The sequence below is a fragment of the Vipera berus genome (genome assembly GCF_964194415.1).
Source record: "Vipera berus genome assembly, chromosome: 2".
Classification (NCBI taxonomy): Eukaryota; Metazoa; Chordata; class Lepidosauria; order Squamata; family Viperidae; genus Vipera; species Vipera berus.
In genome coordinates this window covers 105,056,311-105,074,763 of record NC_138203.1, presented here as the reverse complement: position 1 = coordinate 105,074,763, position 18,453 = coordinate 105,056,311, and the positions used below count along the sequence as shown (strand labels likewise).

General features: G+C 46.4%; 1 protein-coding gene across 1 annotated transcript; it reads right to left on the bottom strand.

Annotated features, from left to right (window-relative positions):
- Positions 1-681: 681 nt before the first annotated feature.
- GNB3 (G protein subunit beta 3) lies at positions 682-16,905 on the bottom strand (the record flags this gene model as incomplete). Its single annotated transcript, XM_081319414.1, has 9 exons — positions 682-788; positions 1,429-1,645; positions 1,774-1,975; positions 12,053-12,119; positions 12,646-12,808; positions 13,008-13,071; positions 14,955-15,061; positions 15,224-15,262; positions 16,849-16,905. The coding sequence occupies 9 exons, from the start codon at positions 16,903-16,905 to the stop codon at positions 682-684; spliced, it is 1,023 nt and encodes a 340-aa protein (XP_081175540.1).
- Positions 16,906-18,453: the final 1,548 nt, after the last annotated feature.

The window sequence follows — 18,453 nt, the reverse complement described above, 5'->3', positions numbered from 1 at the left end:
CTTTAGCCAGTCTATCCAATTATCTCAGTTTTATTTTGCCTGGGCTGTAAAACAACTTTATAATAATTACATCATAAAGCACTGACTTGGAGGAGCCTAAAGGATGCCGGAATGCTAAGTGTGCAAGATATGGAATTAACAAAGATAATAAGATTACATTAAGTATTCCTGGCTCCGGTGCTCAAAACAGGAGCAACAAACTCCTTCCCAGGCAATGTGTAGAGTAAAACAACGAGCTATATATTTCTTCAAGAGAAAAGTGAATAAAATTCATTGTAGAATACTTGCTGTGATAAACCACTTGAAGATACGTCCAAGGACAAACTATAATTGAGGTCTTTGTGGTAGTCATAACATGAAAACCAGAAGTTAGGGGACAGGAAATAAGGGAGTCATTTAGAAGTTTCTTGAGGGTCTCTAATTTGGATACAGTGAGTAGGAATTGCTACCTTGCTGATGTCACACCTGGAGGCAGTCACAGAAATGGACCCCTGAGTTTGGGGAAGGTTTCAAAGAGTATCAGAAGAGTTGACCTGTGTGGATTCTTTCCCTGAGCTGCTCCTTAGGGAGGTAAGTGTAGTATGTACCAATATCTGCATAGAACAAAAATGTCAGTGGTGGTACTCAAAGGTACATCTGAAAAAGCCTCGCCAAATTCACTCTTCTTTTCACACAGCGTCTTCAGTTCCAAACTTTCAGGAAACTGTCCCAAGAGCCAGTCGCTGCAGCCATGCCATCTGCAGTTACTCCCAAACAGCTCACCCTATTATCATGTCCAGACAGGAGGCCTGTAGGATTAAATAATAATGGTTCATGGTCTACTATGACAAGGTGGATAATTTAATGTTTAAAACACAATATTAAAACACCATAAGAAGTGCAACATTAATGAGACAAAAAGACAAGACCTTCAATTTTTGAGAGGCAGTGGATTAGTTTGGAAGAAAATTATTTTGCCTAAAATCAGCAGATCTATGAGCAGAGTTCCAAATTTTGGCTAGCACAGGAGACCCTCACTTGCCATTCACCTCCCCTCTGATAACCCAGTCATCCAGAGGAAAGGCTCCATACAAAAAGGGGATGTATGAAGAGAGAGTCCATCTGCAGTGGTGTATAACTCATCTCCCATTCTTGATGGGTGAGAGAGGAAACCTACATGCCAACACCATCCTCCAACAACCAACAGATTGGGTAGAAATGAGCTGTGCTATTCACAGCTTGAAGGCCAAAGAGTGATCAGGAAAAAGGAACACTTTCACGTTGGAGTAAAAGAAACTGTGACATTTGATTTTGCTCAGTTTCTCATTCTTCTAATTTTAGATGATATTAGGTTGTGTTCCCAAATGGGTATGCATTACTCCATGCACATTTTTCTGTGAATGTAAAAAAAGTGAGAGAAAAACCCTCAGAACTGTAGCTGTGACTCACCCACACGCTCTCCTTTCAAACTATCCCAGATATTGCAATTAAAATCATCATATCCAGCCAGGAGGAGGCGCCCGCTGAGAGAGAAAGCCACTGAAGTAATTCCACACACAATAGACTCGTGAGCAAAGTTGATGAGCTCTTGGTCTGCCCGAAGATCGAAGAGGCGACAGGAGGCATCATCAGAACCAGTGCAGATGGCTTCCCCACTGGGGAAGAACTAGAGAGAGGGAGAGAGAGAATTTGCTTCTGTTGTCTTGTGCAGGTTATTTCTGCCTTCATCTTTATCATTGTTTCACGGTCCAGCTCACTTCCACCCTCAGTTCCAGGAAGGGCTTAGAAACTTACTGAAATTGCATTGATATCTGATTCATGTCCTATAAATGTCTGACGGCAAGCTTCTTCTCGGATGTCCCACAGCTTGGCACTGGCATCACACGCTCCTGAAATGAAAAGCTTGAAGTCCGGAGAGACAGCCAGGCTCATGCAGTCCCCAGTGTGTCCTATGAATGTGGTCTTCGCCTGCCCTGTCTCAATATCCCACAGCATGCTGTAAGGAGAAGAAGTTGCAGTGAGTGGCTGTTTTGATCATCTTCCCCTATGATACAGGCTTGAAATACTTACAGATCTAGGCAGCTGTATTCAAAAGTAATCTAACAATAAAATTGCTATAAACTCAGGGGAAATAATACAGAAAATAGAATATTCCTTCCCTCCCTCCCTCCCTTCCCTGCCTTTATTTTTTTTACAACTCAAGACAGCAAACATATCCAAAAAATCTTTCTCCTATGTTTCTCATATGTAAATATGTGCTTATGAACAGCCTCCTAATTGCAAAAGTGTCCTCTCGTTATGCAGTTTGGTCATATTACCGGCCCGGGTGAGAGCAGGGCCGGATTGGTCGATCTGAGACACTCTCCGGACTCATATTTTTAACATCATTTTAATATTAATTGACCATTGATCATAACAAACTGTGGCAAGTTCTTAAAGAGATGGGAGTACCAGACCATCTTATTTGTCTCTTGAGAAACCTATATGCGGGTCAAGAAGCAACAGTGAGAACTGGACACGGAACCACTGATTGGTTCAAAATTGGGAAAGGAGTCCGGCAAGGCTGTATACTGTTGCCCTGCCTATTTAACTTATATGCAGAGCACATCATGAGAAAGGCAGGGCTAGATGAATCAAAAGTTGGAATTAAGATTGCCGGAAGAAATATCAACAACCTAAGATACGCAGATGATACCACTCTAATGGCAGAAAGTGAAGAAGAACTAAAGAGCCTCTTGTTGCGGGTGAAGGAGAGTGCAAAACTTGGGTTGAAACTTAACATTAAGAAAACCAAGATCATGGCATCTGGCCCTCTCAATTCTTGGCAAATAGATGGGGAAGAAATGGAGGTAGTGACAGATTTTGTTTTCCTGGGCTCCAAGATCACTGCAGATGGGGACTGTAGCCAAGAAATTAAAAGACGCTTGCTCCTGGGGAGGAAAGCCATGGCAAATCTAGACAGCACACTAAAAAGCAGAGACATCACCCTGTCAACAAAAGTGCGTATAGTCAAGGCTATGGTCTTCCCAGTTGCAATGTATGGCAGTGAAAGTTGGACCATAAGAAAGGCTGAGCGCCAAAGAATTGAGGCCTTTGAACTATGGTGCTGGAGAAGACTCCTGCGAGTCCCTTGGACTGCAAGGCGATCAAACCGGTCAGTCCTAGAGGAGATCAATCCTGACTGCTCTTTAGAAGGCCAGATCCTGAAGCTAAAACTCAAATACTTTGGCCACCTAATGAGAAGGAAGGACTCACTGGAGAAGAGCCTAATGCTGGGAAAGATCGAGGGCAATAGAAGACAGGAAGGCCTGGAGGAATGTTGTCCATAGGGTCGCGATGGGTCGGACACGACTTCGCAGCTAACAACAACAACGACCATCTATCTGCTCATAACTGCCCTATGCAGGGTACGACCTGTTGCTCTTTCCTTTGCTTCCCTTAAGGACAGGCCCAATTGTTGGGACCCCGAGAGGTGGTTGGGCATTGACAGGGGCCATTGGTGGAAACATATTAAGAGGCCCCTGGTATGTTTTTTAGCCGGTTGTTTTAAGGGGTTAGGGAGTGGGGGAATGGTAGGGTTGGGAGGGATAGGGGGGTGTATTTTATCAACCGGTTGTCAGTCCAGGCCTGGGATGGTTCCCGGCGAGACGGGGTTGGGGTTTGGGACTTCCGGTTTTCCCAGTAGTGGGGTGGGGTCTCAAATCCCCACGATGATTGGGAATGGCAGCAGATGGTTACACGGAGGGCCATATCAACATCTGGGATCACGCCCCCGCTGTCTTCAAGCGGTGGCGTGCTCCGACCCTCCGGTTGGTACCCGCTTATCTGCGGGTGAGGGGGATCAGGCCCCTGAGCTCAGGCTGGTATATTTTAATGCCAGATCCATTGCGAACAAAGCTCCCCTCATCTGTGACTTGATCGAGGAGGAACGTGCGGATCTGGCATGCATTACCGAAACCTGGTTGGGCTCAGAGGGAGGTGTCCCTCTGACTGAGCTTTGCCCTCCAGGTTTCTGTGTGCTTCACTGGCCGCGGGCTCAGGGTAGGGGCGGGGGTGTGGCAGTGGTTATACAGGAGACCTTATGTCCACGGGAAACCACTGTTGTACAGATGGGCGGGATTGAGTCTCTCCTCCTGAGGTGTGGCCCTGGGGCTCAGTTGGGCTTGTTGCTGACATACCTGGCGCCCAGCAATGTATGAAGGGCCCGATTGTTGGGACCCTGAGAGATGGCCGGGCAGGGGCAGGGGCCTTCAATATAAATTTAATAGGAGGCCCCTGGTTAATTTTTTAGCAAAATTTTTTATGGGGTTAGGGAGAGGGGTGGGAGCGGGTAGGGGTTGTTTGGCTATGGGGGGTGGTCAATCAACCGTGGCTCAGGCCAGGCCTGGGTCTGGCTGCGCGGGGGGAAAACAGGGTGTGGTTGCCTCCGGGGCTCTGGAGCGGGTCGTGGGACTACCGATTCCCATGACGTTGGGGAATGGCAGCAGGTGCATAAACAGAGGGCCATATTGTTACTGGGGGGGGTCGTCTCCGCTATTTGCAAGCGGTGGGGCGCCCCGACCCTCTGTTTCTTCCCAGAGGTTCCGGGAGCGAGGATGTGCAGCCTCCTGAGCTCCGGCTGGTGTACCTGAATGCCAGGTCCGTGGTTAATAAAGCTCCCCTTGTTCGGGATTTAGTTGAGGGTGAGCATGCGGACCTGGGTTGCATCACGGAGACTTGGTTGGGCCCAGAGGGTGGGGTCCCGTTGGTTGACCTCTGCCCACCAGGTTTCTGGGTGCTACACCGGCCTCGAGCTCAAGGTAGGGGTGGGGGTGTGGCGGTAGCTATTAGGGAGACCTTATGTCCGCGGGAGACCACCGTTCCTCAGATAGTCGGGTGTGAGTCTCTCTTTTTGAGATTTGGTCCGGGGGCGCAGTTGGGCTTGCTACTGGTGTACTTTTCGCCTAGTCGCGCAGCGGCAGCCCTGCCCGAGCTGCTCGATGTCCTCTCTGGGTTGGTGATTGAGTTCCCCAAACTTATAGTTTTGGGTGACTTCAATCTACCATCCCTGGGAGGTTCATCTGAGCTAGCTCGGGAGTTCATGGCTTCCATGACGGCCATGGACCTGACGCAAGTAATTTCTGAACCAACTCATGAGGGAGGCCACACCCTTGACCTGGTTTTCTTATCTGGACGGTGGTTTGATGATCTTGGTGGGGGCTCTCCATTCATTATGCCCCTGTCATGGACCGATCATCACCTCCTGCGGCTGGTCTTCCGTTTTGCCACCCCCCGCCGTGGGGGTACGGAGCCAATTAGATGGTACCGCCCCAGACGCTTAATGGATCCTGATAGGTTCCAGGCAGCGCTGGGGTCCCCACCTGCCTCCGTTGCTCACAACTCGGCGGATGCCCTAGTGGAAGCCTGGGAAAGGGCGGCCACTGGGGCACTTGACCGAGTTGTACCCTTGCGGCCCCTGACCCGGTGCAGATCCCAACGAGCACCATGGTTCTCCACGGAGCTCCGGGAGATGAAGCGTCGGAAACGGGGCCTAGAGAGCTGTTGGAGGTCCAGCCAATCCGAATCCGACCGGTTGCGACTAAGAACCTTTATTAGGTCTTATCTCGCAGCGATGAGGACGGCAAGGTGTAATTACTTCTCTGCCCTCATCGCGTCTGCAGATAATCGCCCGGCTGCCCTGTTTAGGGTGACCCGCTCCCTCCTTAATCAGGAGGTGAGGGAGGAACCCTTGCAGGGTCGTGCCGAGGAGTTTGGTCAACATCTGCTGGATAAAATCGCTCGGATTCGGACCGGTCTGGACTCCAACTGGGCAGAGTCCGACGATCAGGACACGGGCGGTCTTGTCGATGTTATCTGGGAGGAGTTTGATTCTGTAACCCCTGAGGAAGTGGACAGGATTATGGGGAGGCTGAGCTCCACCACATGTTTATTGGACCCGTGCCCTTCTTGGCTGGTTTATGCAGCTCGGGAGAGGACACGAGGCTGGTTCCAGGCAGTTATATCTGCTTCCTTGAGTGAGGGTAATTTCCCCGCCGTCTTGAAGGAGGCGGTGGTGAGACCTCTCCTCAAGAAGCCTGCTCTGGACCCAGCTGTTTTGAATAACTTTCGTCCGGTCTCCAACCTTCGCTTTCTTGCGAAGGTTGTTGAGAGTGTGGTGGCGCATCAGCTTCCCCTGGTCCTGGATGAAGCGGATTATCTAGACCCGTGCCAATCGGGTTTCAGGCCCGGGTACAGCACGGAGACGGCATTGGTCACTCTGGTGAATGATCTCTGGAGGGCTCGGGACAGAGGACATTCCTCTGTCCTTGTCCTATTAGACCTCTCAGCAGCTTTCGATACCATCGACCATGGTATCCTGCTGCGGCGTCTCAGGGGATTGGGAGTGGGAGGCACAGTTCTTCAGTGGTTCTCCTCCTATCTCCTGGGACGCTCGCAGTCGGTGTTGGCAGGGGGGCAGAGGTCGACTCCTAGGACTCTCGTTTGTGGAGTTCCTCAGGGGTCGGTCCTCTCGCCTCTCCTGTTCAACATCTACATGAAACCGCTGGGTGAGATCATTCGTGGTTTTGGAGTTGGGTATCATCAGTATGCCGATGATACCCAACTTTTCATTTCGACCCCAAACCACCCCAGTGATGCCCTCGATGTGTTGTCCCGTTGCCTGGAGGCGGTTCGGGCCTGGATGGGGAGGAACAGACTTCAGCTCAACCCTGACAAGACTGAGTGGCTGTGCATTCCGGCATCCCGGGACATTCAAAATATTCCACCTCTTCATATGGGGGGTGAGTCCTTACCCCCCGTGGATAGGGCTCGCAACCTGGGAGTCCTCCTAGATTCACGGCTTACTCTGGAAGACCATATAGTAGCCGTAACTAGGGGGGCTTTCGCCCAGGTTCGCCTGGTGCGCAAGTTGCGGCCCTATCTGGACCGGGATGCCCTGTGTACGGTCACTCATGCGCTCGTGACCTCTCGCCTGGACTACTGCAATGCTCTTTACATGGGGCTTCCCTTGAAGACCACTCGGAGGCTCCAACTGGTACAGAATGTGGCCACGAGAGTTGTCTTGGGAGTTTCCCGGTACTCCCATGTTACACCTTTGCTCCGTGAGCTACATTGGTTACCAGTTGTCTTCCAGGTGAGATTCAAGGTTTTGGTTATGATCTTCAAGTCCTTACATGGCATGGGTCCGGGGTACCTCGAGGACCACCTGCTGCTGGCGTCAACTCCCCTCCGCCCTGTGCGTTCCCACAGAGAGGGCCTCCTCAGGGTGCCTCCGGTCAGGGAATGTCGACTGGTGGCCCCCAGGGGGAGGGCCTTCTCTGTGGGCGCTCCGGCGCTATGGAATCAATTGCCGGTTGAGCTCCGGATGGCATCGGACCTTCGCTCCTTCCGGCGCGGTCTGAACACCCACTTATTTGAACTAGCTGGTCTGGCCTGATGGGGAACGTTAGGGTTTTTAATGGGTCTTTTATTGTTATTGTAATTTTTAATTGGGCACTTGTTTAATTCCTTTTTAATTTTTGTATAGTTATTTATATATGCCCTGTTAACCGCCCTGAGTCCTTCGGGAGAAGGGCGGTATACAAATTTAATAAAAGTAAAAAGTAAAAGTAAAAGTAGCAACGGCCCTGCCCAGGCTTCTCGACACCTTTTCAGGGTTGGTGGTTGAGTTTCCCAAACTTATAGTTTTGGGCGACTTTAACCTTCCTTCCCTGGGGGGATCGTCAGAGTTAGCTCGGGAGCTCATGGCCTCCATGACGGCCATGGACCTGACCCAAATAATTCAGGGTCCGACTCATGAGGGGGGGGTCACACTCTCGACCTAGTTTTTCTATCTGGACAGTGGTTTGATGATCTGGGAGGGGGCTCGCCAACTGTTGTCCCCCTGTCATGGTCCGATCATCACCTCCTGTGGTTGGTCTTCCACTTTGCCACCCCTCGCTGCTGGGCTGCGGAACTGACCAGGTGGTTCCGCCCCAGGCGCCTAATGGATCCGGATTGGTTCCAGATGGCGCTTGGGTCTATACCTCCCTCCCTCCCTCACAGCTCGGCCGACGTCTTGGTGGAGGCCTGGGAGAGGGCTGCCACCGAGGGGCTCGACCGTGTTGTACCCTTGCGACCCCTGATCCGGCGCAGATCCCGGTGGGCTCCATGGTTTTCTGTGGAGCTCTGGGAGATGAAGCGTCGGAGATGGGGTCTGGAGAGCTGTTGGAGATCCAGCCGATCCAAATCTGACCGATTGCGGTTGAGAGCCGCTACGAGGTCTTACCTCGTGGCGATGAGGATGGTGAAGTCTAATTACTTCGCTGCCCTCATCGCGTCCGCAGATAATCGCCCGGCCGCCCTGTTTAGGGTGACTCGCTCCCTCCTTAATCGGGAGGTGAGGGAGGAGCCCTTTCAGGGGTGGGCCGAGGAGTTTAGCCATCATCTTGCAGACAAAATCGCTCAGATTCGGGCCGGTCTGAACTCTGACTGGGCAGAGACTGACGGGGAGGAAACGAGCGGTCTTGAGAATGTCATTTGGAGTGAATTCAATCCTGTGTCCCCGGATGAGGTGGACAGGACCATGAGGAGACTGAGCTCCACCACGTGTTTATTGGACTCGTGCCCCTCCTGGCTGGTGTATTCAGCTCGGGAGGAGACACGAGGCTGGTTCCAGGCAGTAATAACTGCTTCTTTGAGAGAGGGTACCTTCCCTACTGCCTTGAAAGAGGCGGTGGTGAGGCCCCTTCTCAAGAAGCCTGCTTTGGACCCGGCTATTTTAGATAACTATCGTCCGGTCTCCAACCTTCGCTTTTTAGCGAAGGTTGTTGAGAGCGTGGTGGCGCATCAGCTTCCTTTGTTCCTGGAGGAAACAGATTATCTAGACCCGTACCAATCGGGCTTCAGGCCTGGGTACAGCATGGAGATGGCATTGGTCGCGCTGGTGAATGATCTCTGGCAGGCTCGGGACAGGGTATGTTCCTCTGTCCTAGTCCTGTTAGATCTCTCAGCGGCTTTTGATACCATCAACCATGGTATCCTACTGCGGCGTCTCAGGGGGTTGGGAGTGGGGGGCACTGTTTTACAGTGGTTCTCCTCCTACCTCCTGGGCCACTCACAGTCGGTGTTGACGGGAGGGCAGAGGTCCTCCCCGAGGCCTCTCGTTTGTGGAGTTCCTCAGGGATCGGTTCTCTCTCCCCTCTTGTTCAACATCTATATGAAGCCGCTGGGTGAGCTCATTTGTGGTTTCGGGGTGGGGTATCATCAGTATGCTGATGATACCCAGCTTTTTCTTTCCACCCTGAACCAACCCAGTGATGCCCTCGACGTGATGTCCTGTTGCCTGGAGGTGGTCCAGGCTTGGATGGGGAGAAACAGGCTTTGACTCAATCCCGCCAAGACTGAGTGGCTGTTCATACCGGCATCTCGGGAGAACTAGTTTTGTCCATTGTTAACTATGGGGGGTGAGGTGTTACCCCCCCGTTGATAGGGCTCACAACTTGGGTGTTCTCCTGGATTCACGGCTCAGTTTGGAAGATCATATAGGAGCCGTGACCAGGGGGGCTTTTGCCCAGGTTCGCCTGGTGTGCCAGTTGCGCCTCTGTTTGGACCGAGATGCCCTACGTACAGTCACTCATGCGCTCGTGACCTCCCGGTTAGACTACTGCAACGCTCTCTACATGGGGCTGCCCTTGAGGACCACTCGGAGGCTTCAGCTGGTGCAGAATGCGGCTGCGCGAGTTGTGATGGGAGTCTCCCAATACTCCCGTGTAACACCTCTTCTCCGCGAGCTGCATTGGCTTCCAGTTGCCTTCCGGGTGAGATTCAAGGTGCTGGTGATGACCTATACACCCTAAATGGCTTGGGTCCGGACTATCTAAGGGAACACCTGCTGCCGTCCTGTGCGCTCCCATAGGGAGGGCCTCCTTAGGGTTCCTCCAGTCAGGGAATGCTGCCGGGTGATCCCCAGAGGGAGGGCATTCTCTGTGGGCGCACCTGCCCTTTGGAATGATTTACCTGTGGAACTCCAGACTGCCCCCGACCTGCGCTCGTTTCTCCGGGACCTGAAAACCTGGCTTTTCGATCTATCTGGCCTGGACTGAGGGGGTTTTTAGTTTTAAGTTTTAACATTGTTTTATTGTTGGGCTATTATTAATTTAATTCTTTTTAATTGTATTTTTATCTTAATTTATATTGTCTTTTAAATATTGCCCTGTAAACTGCCCTGAGTCCTTCGGGAATAGGGCGGTATAGAAAACTAATTAAATAAATAAATAAAATAAATAAATATTGAATTAAAGTTAAATTCAGCCAAGGATATCTTAATCACTTCTTCCCTATTGGAAGAGCAACCAGAACTGACCTCTTGGACCCCATAGACAGTGCCAAATGGGACTGAGTGACTGAGAGGCAGAATAATTCAATAAATTATGGAGCTAAATGTTTTTCATCAGTTTTTCCTGTTCATGCAGCAAAATGCAGCAGACCTTTTTCTTTACTGTTGGGGCCTAGGCTTGGCAGAACCTTCCAGGCTAGGGAATGACATAAAAAGGAAGTAGCAGTGCCAGAGTTTGTGGTCAGAGCTTGACGAAAACAGCTATTCCCATTGATCCCTTAGGACCAAACAGAGATATCGTGCAATGAGTATGCAAATGACACTTAAAAAAAAGAAAGCAGCAGCTAGAATTCCCTTAAAAAGAAGAATATGGGTGAGGCAAGGAAATGCCACCAGCAGAGTCTTAACATTTTGGAACAAACATTGATATTTGGTCCTCCCTTAGCCTTCTCTAACCCAAACTGGCCTTCTCATCCTGGTTGAGAATTATGGGAGTAGCGCACATCTGAAAATCTCCAATTTGGGCAAAAGGTGGGATAGCTTAGAGCAGTGTTTTTCAACCACTGTTCCGCGGCACACTAGTGTGCCGTGAGATGTTGCCTGGTGTGCCGTGGGAAAAATTGAAAAGTAATTATAAAATACTTTCTTTGTGTTTATTTGATTCCTATTCAAGAGAATTACTTTATATATAGTCAATATAGGCACAGAGTTAAATTTTTTAACATTTTCTAATGGTGGAGTGCCTCGTGATTTTTTTCATGAAACAAGTGTGCCTTTGCCCAAAAAAAGGTTGAAAAACACTGGCTTAGAGTATTAGACTTAGATTTAAGTTAGAGTAGCATTTAGCTGAATTAAGCAATATAAATAAATAAATAGGTAGGTAGGTAGGTAGGTAGGTAGGAAGGAGCCCTGGTTGCACAGTGGTTAGAATGCAGTATTGCAGGAAAACTCTGCCCTCTGTCTGGAGTTCAATCCTGACAGGGCTCAAGGTTTATTCAACCTTCCATTCCAAGGTCGGTAAAATGAGGAAACAAATTGTTGAGGGCAAAAGTGTTGTAAAGCACTGTGGGGCAGTATATAAGTCTAAATGTTATTGCTACTGGTAAATACCGTTTCCCTGAAAGTAAGACCTATGCCGAAAATAAGCCCTAGCTTGATTTTTGGGGGTTGGCCTAATATAAGTAAAAGGTAAAGGTTCCCCCACACATGCGTGCTAGTCGTTTCCGACTCTAGGGGCCGGTGCTCATCTCCGTTTCAAAACCCTACCCTAAAAACAAGCCCTAGTTTGGGGGCAAGGTGATGCCTAAAAATCAAGCTAGGGTGGGGGTGGAGCTTACCATTGCAGCCAGGCCTCCCATGGATAGACACTTGCCTCGCTGGCCCACTTCTTCTGTGGCTGATGGAGCAGCTTCATTCTGCAGCTGAGAATGGAGTTCAAACCTGCATTTCACAGTCAGAGGCCTTTCCGGAAGGCCTCTGCAGCCAAGAACCGAGCTATGGATTCAGTCTGTAGCTCGGTTCTCGGCTGCAGAATGAAGCTGCTCCTTCATCTGTAGAAGAAGTGGGCTGGCTTGGCAAGGCTGTTGGTGCCAGAAGTGAGTGAAAAAGACATCCCCCTCCCGAAAATAAGACACAGTGCCTTTTTGGAGGCAAAAAATAAAAATAAGACTGGGTCTTATTTTAGGGGAAACATGATACTAAGGTTACCCATATGGTTGCTTGTTGTCCAGTTCATACACTATAGACAGAAGTACTCACCAAGTAGTGTCCCCAGAGCTAGTTACAATATTACTGTCATCCAGGAATCGGCAGCAAGAGAGGTAGCCTGCAGAGCAGGAGTAAGAGAAGAGAAGGGAAGAAAAAGATTTATAGAGATCTCTTTCTTACAGAGGAAAAAGACTTATACAGGAGACATTTTATTATCTTTTCCAGAAATATTTTGTTTTTTGTAAACAGAAGCTGGATTTTGCAGCACATAGTCATTATGTGGCTCAAAAAATGAGATTTTTTTATTCTATAAAATTCTATTTGTATTTAAATAATTATCTTTTAGCCTGCTTCTGCTGGTCACATGGAACTATCAGACATCTTATTCAGCAGTCTCTGGCTTCTGAGATGTTAATCCAGATGTTAAGTCAATATCCATAAGCTTGCAACCAACATTTCACTATTGGAGCAACACTGTGTAAATCCTCAAATTCTTTTTTATTCCTACAAAAATATGTTTGTTTAAAATGGAAGCTGCAGAGTTTCTCATCCATTCCTGTTGCCATATTATATTTTGGTTTGCTTTTTTTTTATGGACTGTAGCTATAGCTTCACCAAGACCTAGTCCTAGAACAAACAATTACCTGAGTGAGCTGAGAGCTCCCTGTTCACTTTCACACTTCCTTCACGACTTTTGAGGTTATAGATGGAGCACATATTGTCAAGACCTCCACAAGCCACAAAATTCCCTGATGGAGCATAGGCACAGGTCATGACCCAAGAAGACTTGAGAGGGATGGCATGAACCTGTAATTAAAGAGTAGGGCAGAAATCCACTATTAGTTTCTTGGTCAGAAGTGAGAAAAGCAACAGCTATAGTAGGAGAGGCTTCATTACAAGAAAGTAGACTCAGAGGCAAAATGCTAGCAGCCACTTTTCATTCCTAGCATTGCTTGCTAACAGATTGTGGACATAGTATCTATTTGCTTACGTATGTATCACCTACCTTGTTGGTTGTATAAGTATCCCATACAATGAGTTTTCCATCTTGTGAAGCACTGACCAAAAGTCTATAAGAGAAGAAAGGTGTTATCATGCATGCTCAATTGGGATCTGAAGGTTAAATTCACCAGGTTCACCTCTTCACCCCCAACTTCTCACACAATGCACCTTCAAGGTGATTTTGTTCTCCATCTTATAGCAAAGTTTGTTCTCCATCTTATAGCAAAATATTCATAGCCAAGGGATGGGAAGGTAGAAGTGTGTGTGGGGGAATTACATGTATGGTTCAGAATGCAGAATTATTCATTTTGCTGCTACTCCTATTGTATCATAACCATTTTACATTTACAGTATACCGTAGTCTTCATGAAATGTACCATGTATATGTTATAAAGACTTGTAAATAAACTTATTATAGAATTCTTGGTGCTTTCTAAGCTCAGTTGTTTGTTTACAGATGTTTCATTACCCAACGAAGTAACATCATATTAGTTGGGTAATGAAATGTCTCCTAGCAAACAACCAAGCTCTGAGAGCACCAAGTACTCCACAGTTCAACCCTGAGCTATACATATTCTCTTCTATTAGAAACTTACTTGATGATCTTAGGCTCAGCATTATTTCTCATTCTAATAAATATCTCCAGGTTGTTGAATGATTCAAACGATAGAAAAGCATAGCAGGGATAACCAACTTTGCAAGTGGAGGGCTGATCTCTTTGGAATGAACTCTTTGGTGGTTCCATAGGCATATGGACTTGGTAGTGAGTGGCATAATGGTGGGAGAGGGAAGGGATCTTTCAGCCCAGGTAGTCATATGCAACTATTGTCATGATTACTGGCCAGTTCATAAAGTTGCCAAGGTTGAGAAACACAGGTATATAAGAAAAAGACAGGTGATATTTTTCCTTGCTATCTTATTCCATTGAGTCCCTTCCCAGTGACCCAGCCCAGCTACTCAAACAAATTAGCTGACCAAAGACTTTTATTGTCTGTGGTATTCAGAGAAGGAGAGAATTGCTGCCTGCCAATTCACACAGGCTTATTTCTTGTTCTCTTTCACTTTTTATTCTTCCTCCCATATTCCTCAAACAAGACTAATTAAAGATCACTGGAAGAAAGGAGTTTTAACTATAGTCCTTCCATGGACATTGACAGTACTTTTTTTGTAAAAGAAAAAGGTGCCGGAACTCACACATGTCATACAACCTGCCTTGCCTACCCTAGAAGGTTCCATCCAAAAAAGGTGCCGGAAGTCCGTTCTGAGCGTTCTATGACAAAAAAAGCCCTGGACATTGATATGGTCAAGATTACTGTTTTTCTATTGCAAAACAGTGATCTTGATAAAAAGAGGACACCTTTCATTCCTTTAGTTTAGGAACCATGATTCTTGAAGATGGACACCGATATTCCTGTCCATTATAACCTATTATTTTCCTGACCAGGGCAGCCAGAAAATTGCATGGGAAATCTTCATGGGCTTTTATAGAATGTGAAAGGGTAGACAAAAGAAAAAATGAGATATGCTACCTTGAGTTCCTTGCAGGAAAATTAAAGTACAAATGCAATTAATTATTATTCCTATTTTGGTTGGAGATGAGTAGAGTTAAAGGAAATAACTTTATGAAAGGCATGAGTTGTCCCAAAATTCAAAAGGATTCAAAAGGGATAAATTGAAAAAAGCAGACAGCAATTCTCTCCTTCACGGAATAGCACAGCTATTCTTTGGTTGGCTAATTTGTTTCATCAACTGGGCTGGGTCACTGGGAAGAGACTCAATCGAATAAGATAGGAAGGAAAAATATCACCTGTCTTTTTCTTATATACTAACTAGTGTTTCTCAATCTTCACAACTTTAAGATGTGTGGACTTCAGTTCCCAGAATTCTGGTAGCTGAAGTCCACACATCTTAAGGTTATCAAGGTTGAGAAACACTTGATACCATTACTTACTTGGAATCTGTGGCCCAGTGACAAGCGTAGATCTTGGCCAGATGTCCACGCAGAGTTCTCCTTGTCCGCAGCTGTATGCGCCCAACCACTTCCATGTCAGCAACAAGCTATTTATGGAAAAAGAAATTTAGCTCCTATTCCAAAAGGTTTTCACTAATGGGCTGTATCAAGTCAATTGCTGAACCTGCAGTTCTCTTGAATTTATGTTAGACTTACCCATTCAGGCAAATTTATTTTAAACAGAGTAATGTACTGTTAGCATATCCTACCTGAGCAAGTGTAGTATCAGCACAAGCTTTTCGAGCTTCCTGAAAGAGAGAAGGCAAAAGATGACATTTTTATACCCCCAGCATTTCTACCGTCTATTCTTTATGAAGCAGTTTCTAACTAATCTGTGACCCAACCTTTTTATCATTTATCCAAACCTATCACTCAACCAGAAGTCACTTTTTTTCCTTCCAGCTGACTAATAAGAGAGTGGAAAGAATGCCATCCAACTGGTGACTCGGAGTAACAAAATTCCCTCAAGCCCAAACCCTAGAAAAACAAAATACAAGCAATTGTTTTCTCTCTTTCCCCACCATGTTTACATTTCCCAGTAAACATGACAATAGTTGCATATGGTTATGGGCTGGAAGAGGATAAGTTCTAAACTATATTTTGTAGGAATAGGCCAGCTGCAGGAATGGTACCCTGAGTACAAGGAGAGAATAGTGACTTGGGCCAGAGAACTAAAGAGTGGGATGAAACAATGTTCCTGACAGTGAAAACATGATTTAAAAATAAGTATAATTTTGTTGTGGTTTCAAATAAGCTGGAACAAAGTCACCAATATCAAGTCTGCTCCCAAAAAGAAATAACATCATGAGATCGAAGATCCCAATCAGTCCCAAATAAGGGGGGAGGAGGGGATCACCTGGATTTTTTGAATGAAAGTATAGCAAAGAACACGTCCCAAATGGTGGTTCCTGTATAATCTTAGCTGAAATTGCCCTTTCAATTTTCTCAGGAGAGTTTTGAAAAACAGTCGATAACAATCCACTTGTTGCCAAACTGTGTATTTCTTTACCACTTTTCTTCCTAAGTAGGTAAAATGAGTTATTTTCACAACAGCCCTGTCATGAAAATTGGGCAAAGAAAACGTAATTGGATCAAAGTCTTGAATTAACTTCTGGACTGGTTGAAGATTAGAATCCATGTGGGTGAAAGGGTATATTGGTGCAATAAAGTAGTAGTGTGCAACAAGCCCTACTTTTGTTTTCTAAGGAGCCCATTTGGGCCCAGAGACAGTGGAAACACTATAGCATTTTACTTTGTAATGTGCAAGACGTATACTCTGTTTATTTATTTCCTTGATTTTTATCCTGCTTTTATTACTTTATATATAACCCAAGGCAGTGAATATACCTAAAACTCCTTCCTTTTTCTATTTTCACCACAATAACCCTGTGAGGTGGATTGGACTGAGAGAAAGTCACCTAGCAGGCTTTCATGCCTTAAAGTGGGGCTAGAACTCACAGTCTCCTGTTTTCTAGGCCAGCACCTTCACCACTAGAGCAGACTGGCTAAAAATAAAAATAAATAAAAATAGGAACAGCCTGATGAGCCACAGCAGGGAAGCTGGGAGGCTCCAAGGGCATCTTCAGGAATATGGTGCTTACAGGTTTAATCTCATCCACTACTGACTAATGTGCATTAGCCATGTTGTAATCTTTAAAATAATTGTGTGAGATACCATTCTCAGTGTTGCAGGTAGGGAGCTAAGGCTGAAGAGATTGCTCATGATTTGATAGATGAAATATGAATGAGGGTTTCATAGGTCAGCCTTTATCCTCACTTGAAGGGGAGGAAAATGGCCCCATCTCCGCCATTTCCCTCTTGTTCTCAGCATTACCTCAATCTGCTTCTTCAGCTGCTCAGCCTCCTGCTTCATCTGCTCTATTTCACCCATTGTGACAGACTAGTTTTCAGTTTTCACTTGGAGTCCCCTGGGTCCTGTGGAGATCAAAGGAGAAAGAGGAAAAACCTTTGGACTATGAAATTTTACTTTTAAAAATAGCAATACCAATCACACTTAGACGTATATACCGCTCCATAGTGTTTTACAGCACACACTAAGTAGTTTACAGAGTCAGCATATTACCCCCCAACAATCTGGGTCCTCATTTTACCGACTTCAGAAGGATGGAAGACTGAGTCAACTTTGCGCCTGTTAGGATTGAACTCCAGGCTGTGAGCAGTGAATTAGCCTGCAGTACTGTATTCTAACCACTGCGTCACCAGGACTTTTAAAAATATTTACAATATCTCCAATAATTTAGGTCTTGTGAATCAACAGAGCTCCCTTATATAACAGAAGGCATAAAGAATGGAGGATCACACCAAGCCTTCTTACAGTTCTGGGTCAAAGCAAATCAGCAAACCACAAATCAGTGTGAGAAGTTCATTTAGTCCAATTTGACTCCAATAAAGGTTATGCTGCCACCACTTATTATGTGTAAGAAAGCAGGATGGCTCCTTGCACACATAATATGATTATAAGTGAGTCATGTATTGATGGAAGAAAAATGGGGGCTTCATATAGAAAGCTGTAACAATACACAAAAAATATTCTATTCTCTGATTTTTTCCCCCAGTTAAATATGAAACCAACTCAACAAACAAATATTTATAGTCGCAAAGCCAAAGTTTTTCCTGCAATATTTTAGTCAGTCCAGTTAATATTTTTTCATGTTTGCATAATGTTCGCCTTCAGCCACATCACTCTATTGTGTGGTGGGTCTGACGCAAGGAAGAGACTCCAGCCAGAGTGTGAGTTCAGCTCTTTATTGGAGGGGATGGCCAACTGGGGAATGAGGGTTACCTGGCCTCCTTAAATACCTAGCCAGGTAAGCGGACAGCCAATGGGGTTGGCCCTAGGTTTCCCGCCGAAACTGGGTTTCCTGCCAAAAACCGTTCAGGCCAACGCCCCCTGGTTGCTGTTGCTATGCAGGTGCCTGCATACATAACATATTCCATCAGGTTTCCTTAATTTTCTATCCTGCTGCTTCCAGCTACTGCTTGCTGTTGTGCTAGTATTTTGTATTTGATTCCTGCTGCTGTGACATCAATGGGAATGTCATCTGGGAGGCAGATCACCATGCTGGGAAAGAAGTCCAATTGCCAGTTTTTACAGACTGAGCTTCTGAGTAGTTGGCAACCCTAATTTACTTGAATAGCTCATTGCTTTTTTTTTAAAAAAATCTTCTTTTAATGCCATCCTTGGTTCAAAACCTAACCCTTCATTTTTCACTGTTACTCAATTCCTGTGAATGGGTATAAGATTAGGATTTCTGAATTCTGGCAACTTAAAGATGTGTGGACTTCAGCTCCAGGAATTCCTCAGCCTGTTGGGTGGAGAATTCTGAGAGCTGAAGTCCACACACATCTTCAAGCTGCCAAACTCCAGAAACACTGCTTTAGAAATTAACTATCTTTCGTCAACCAGTTGGACCAAATC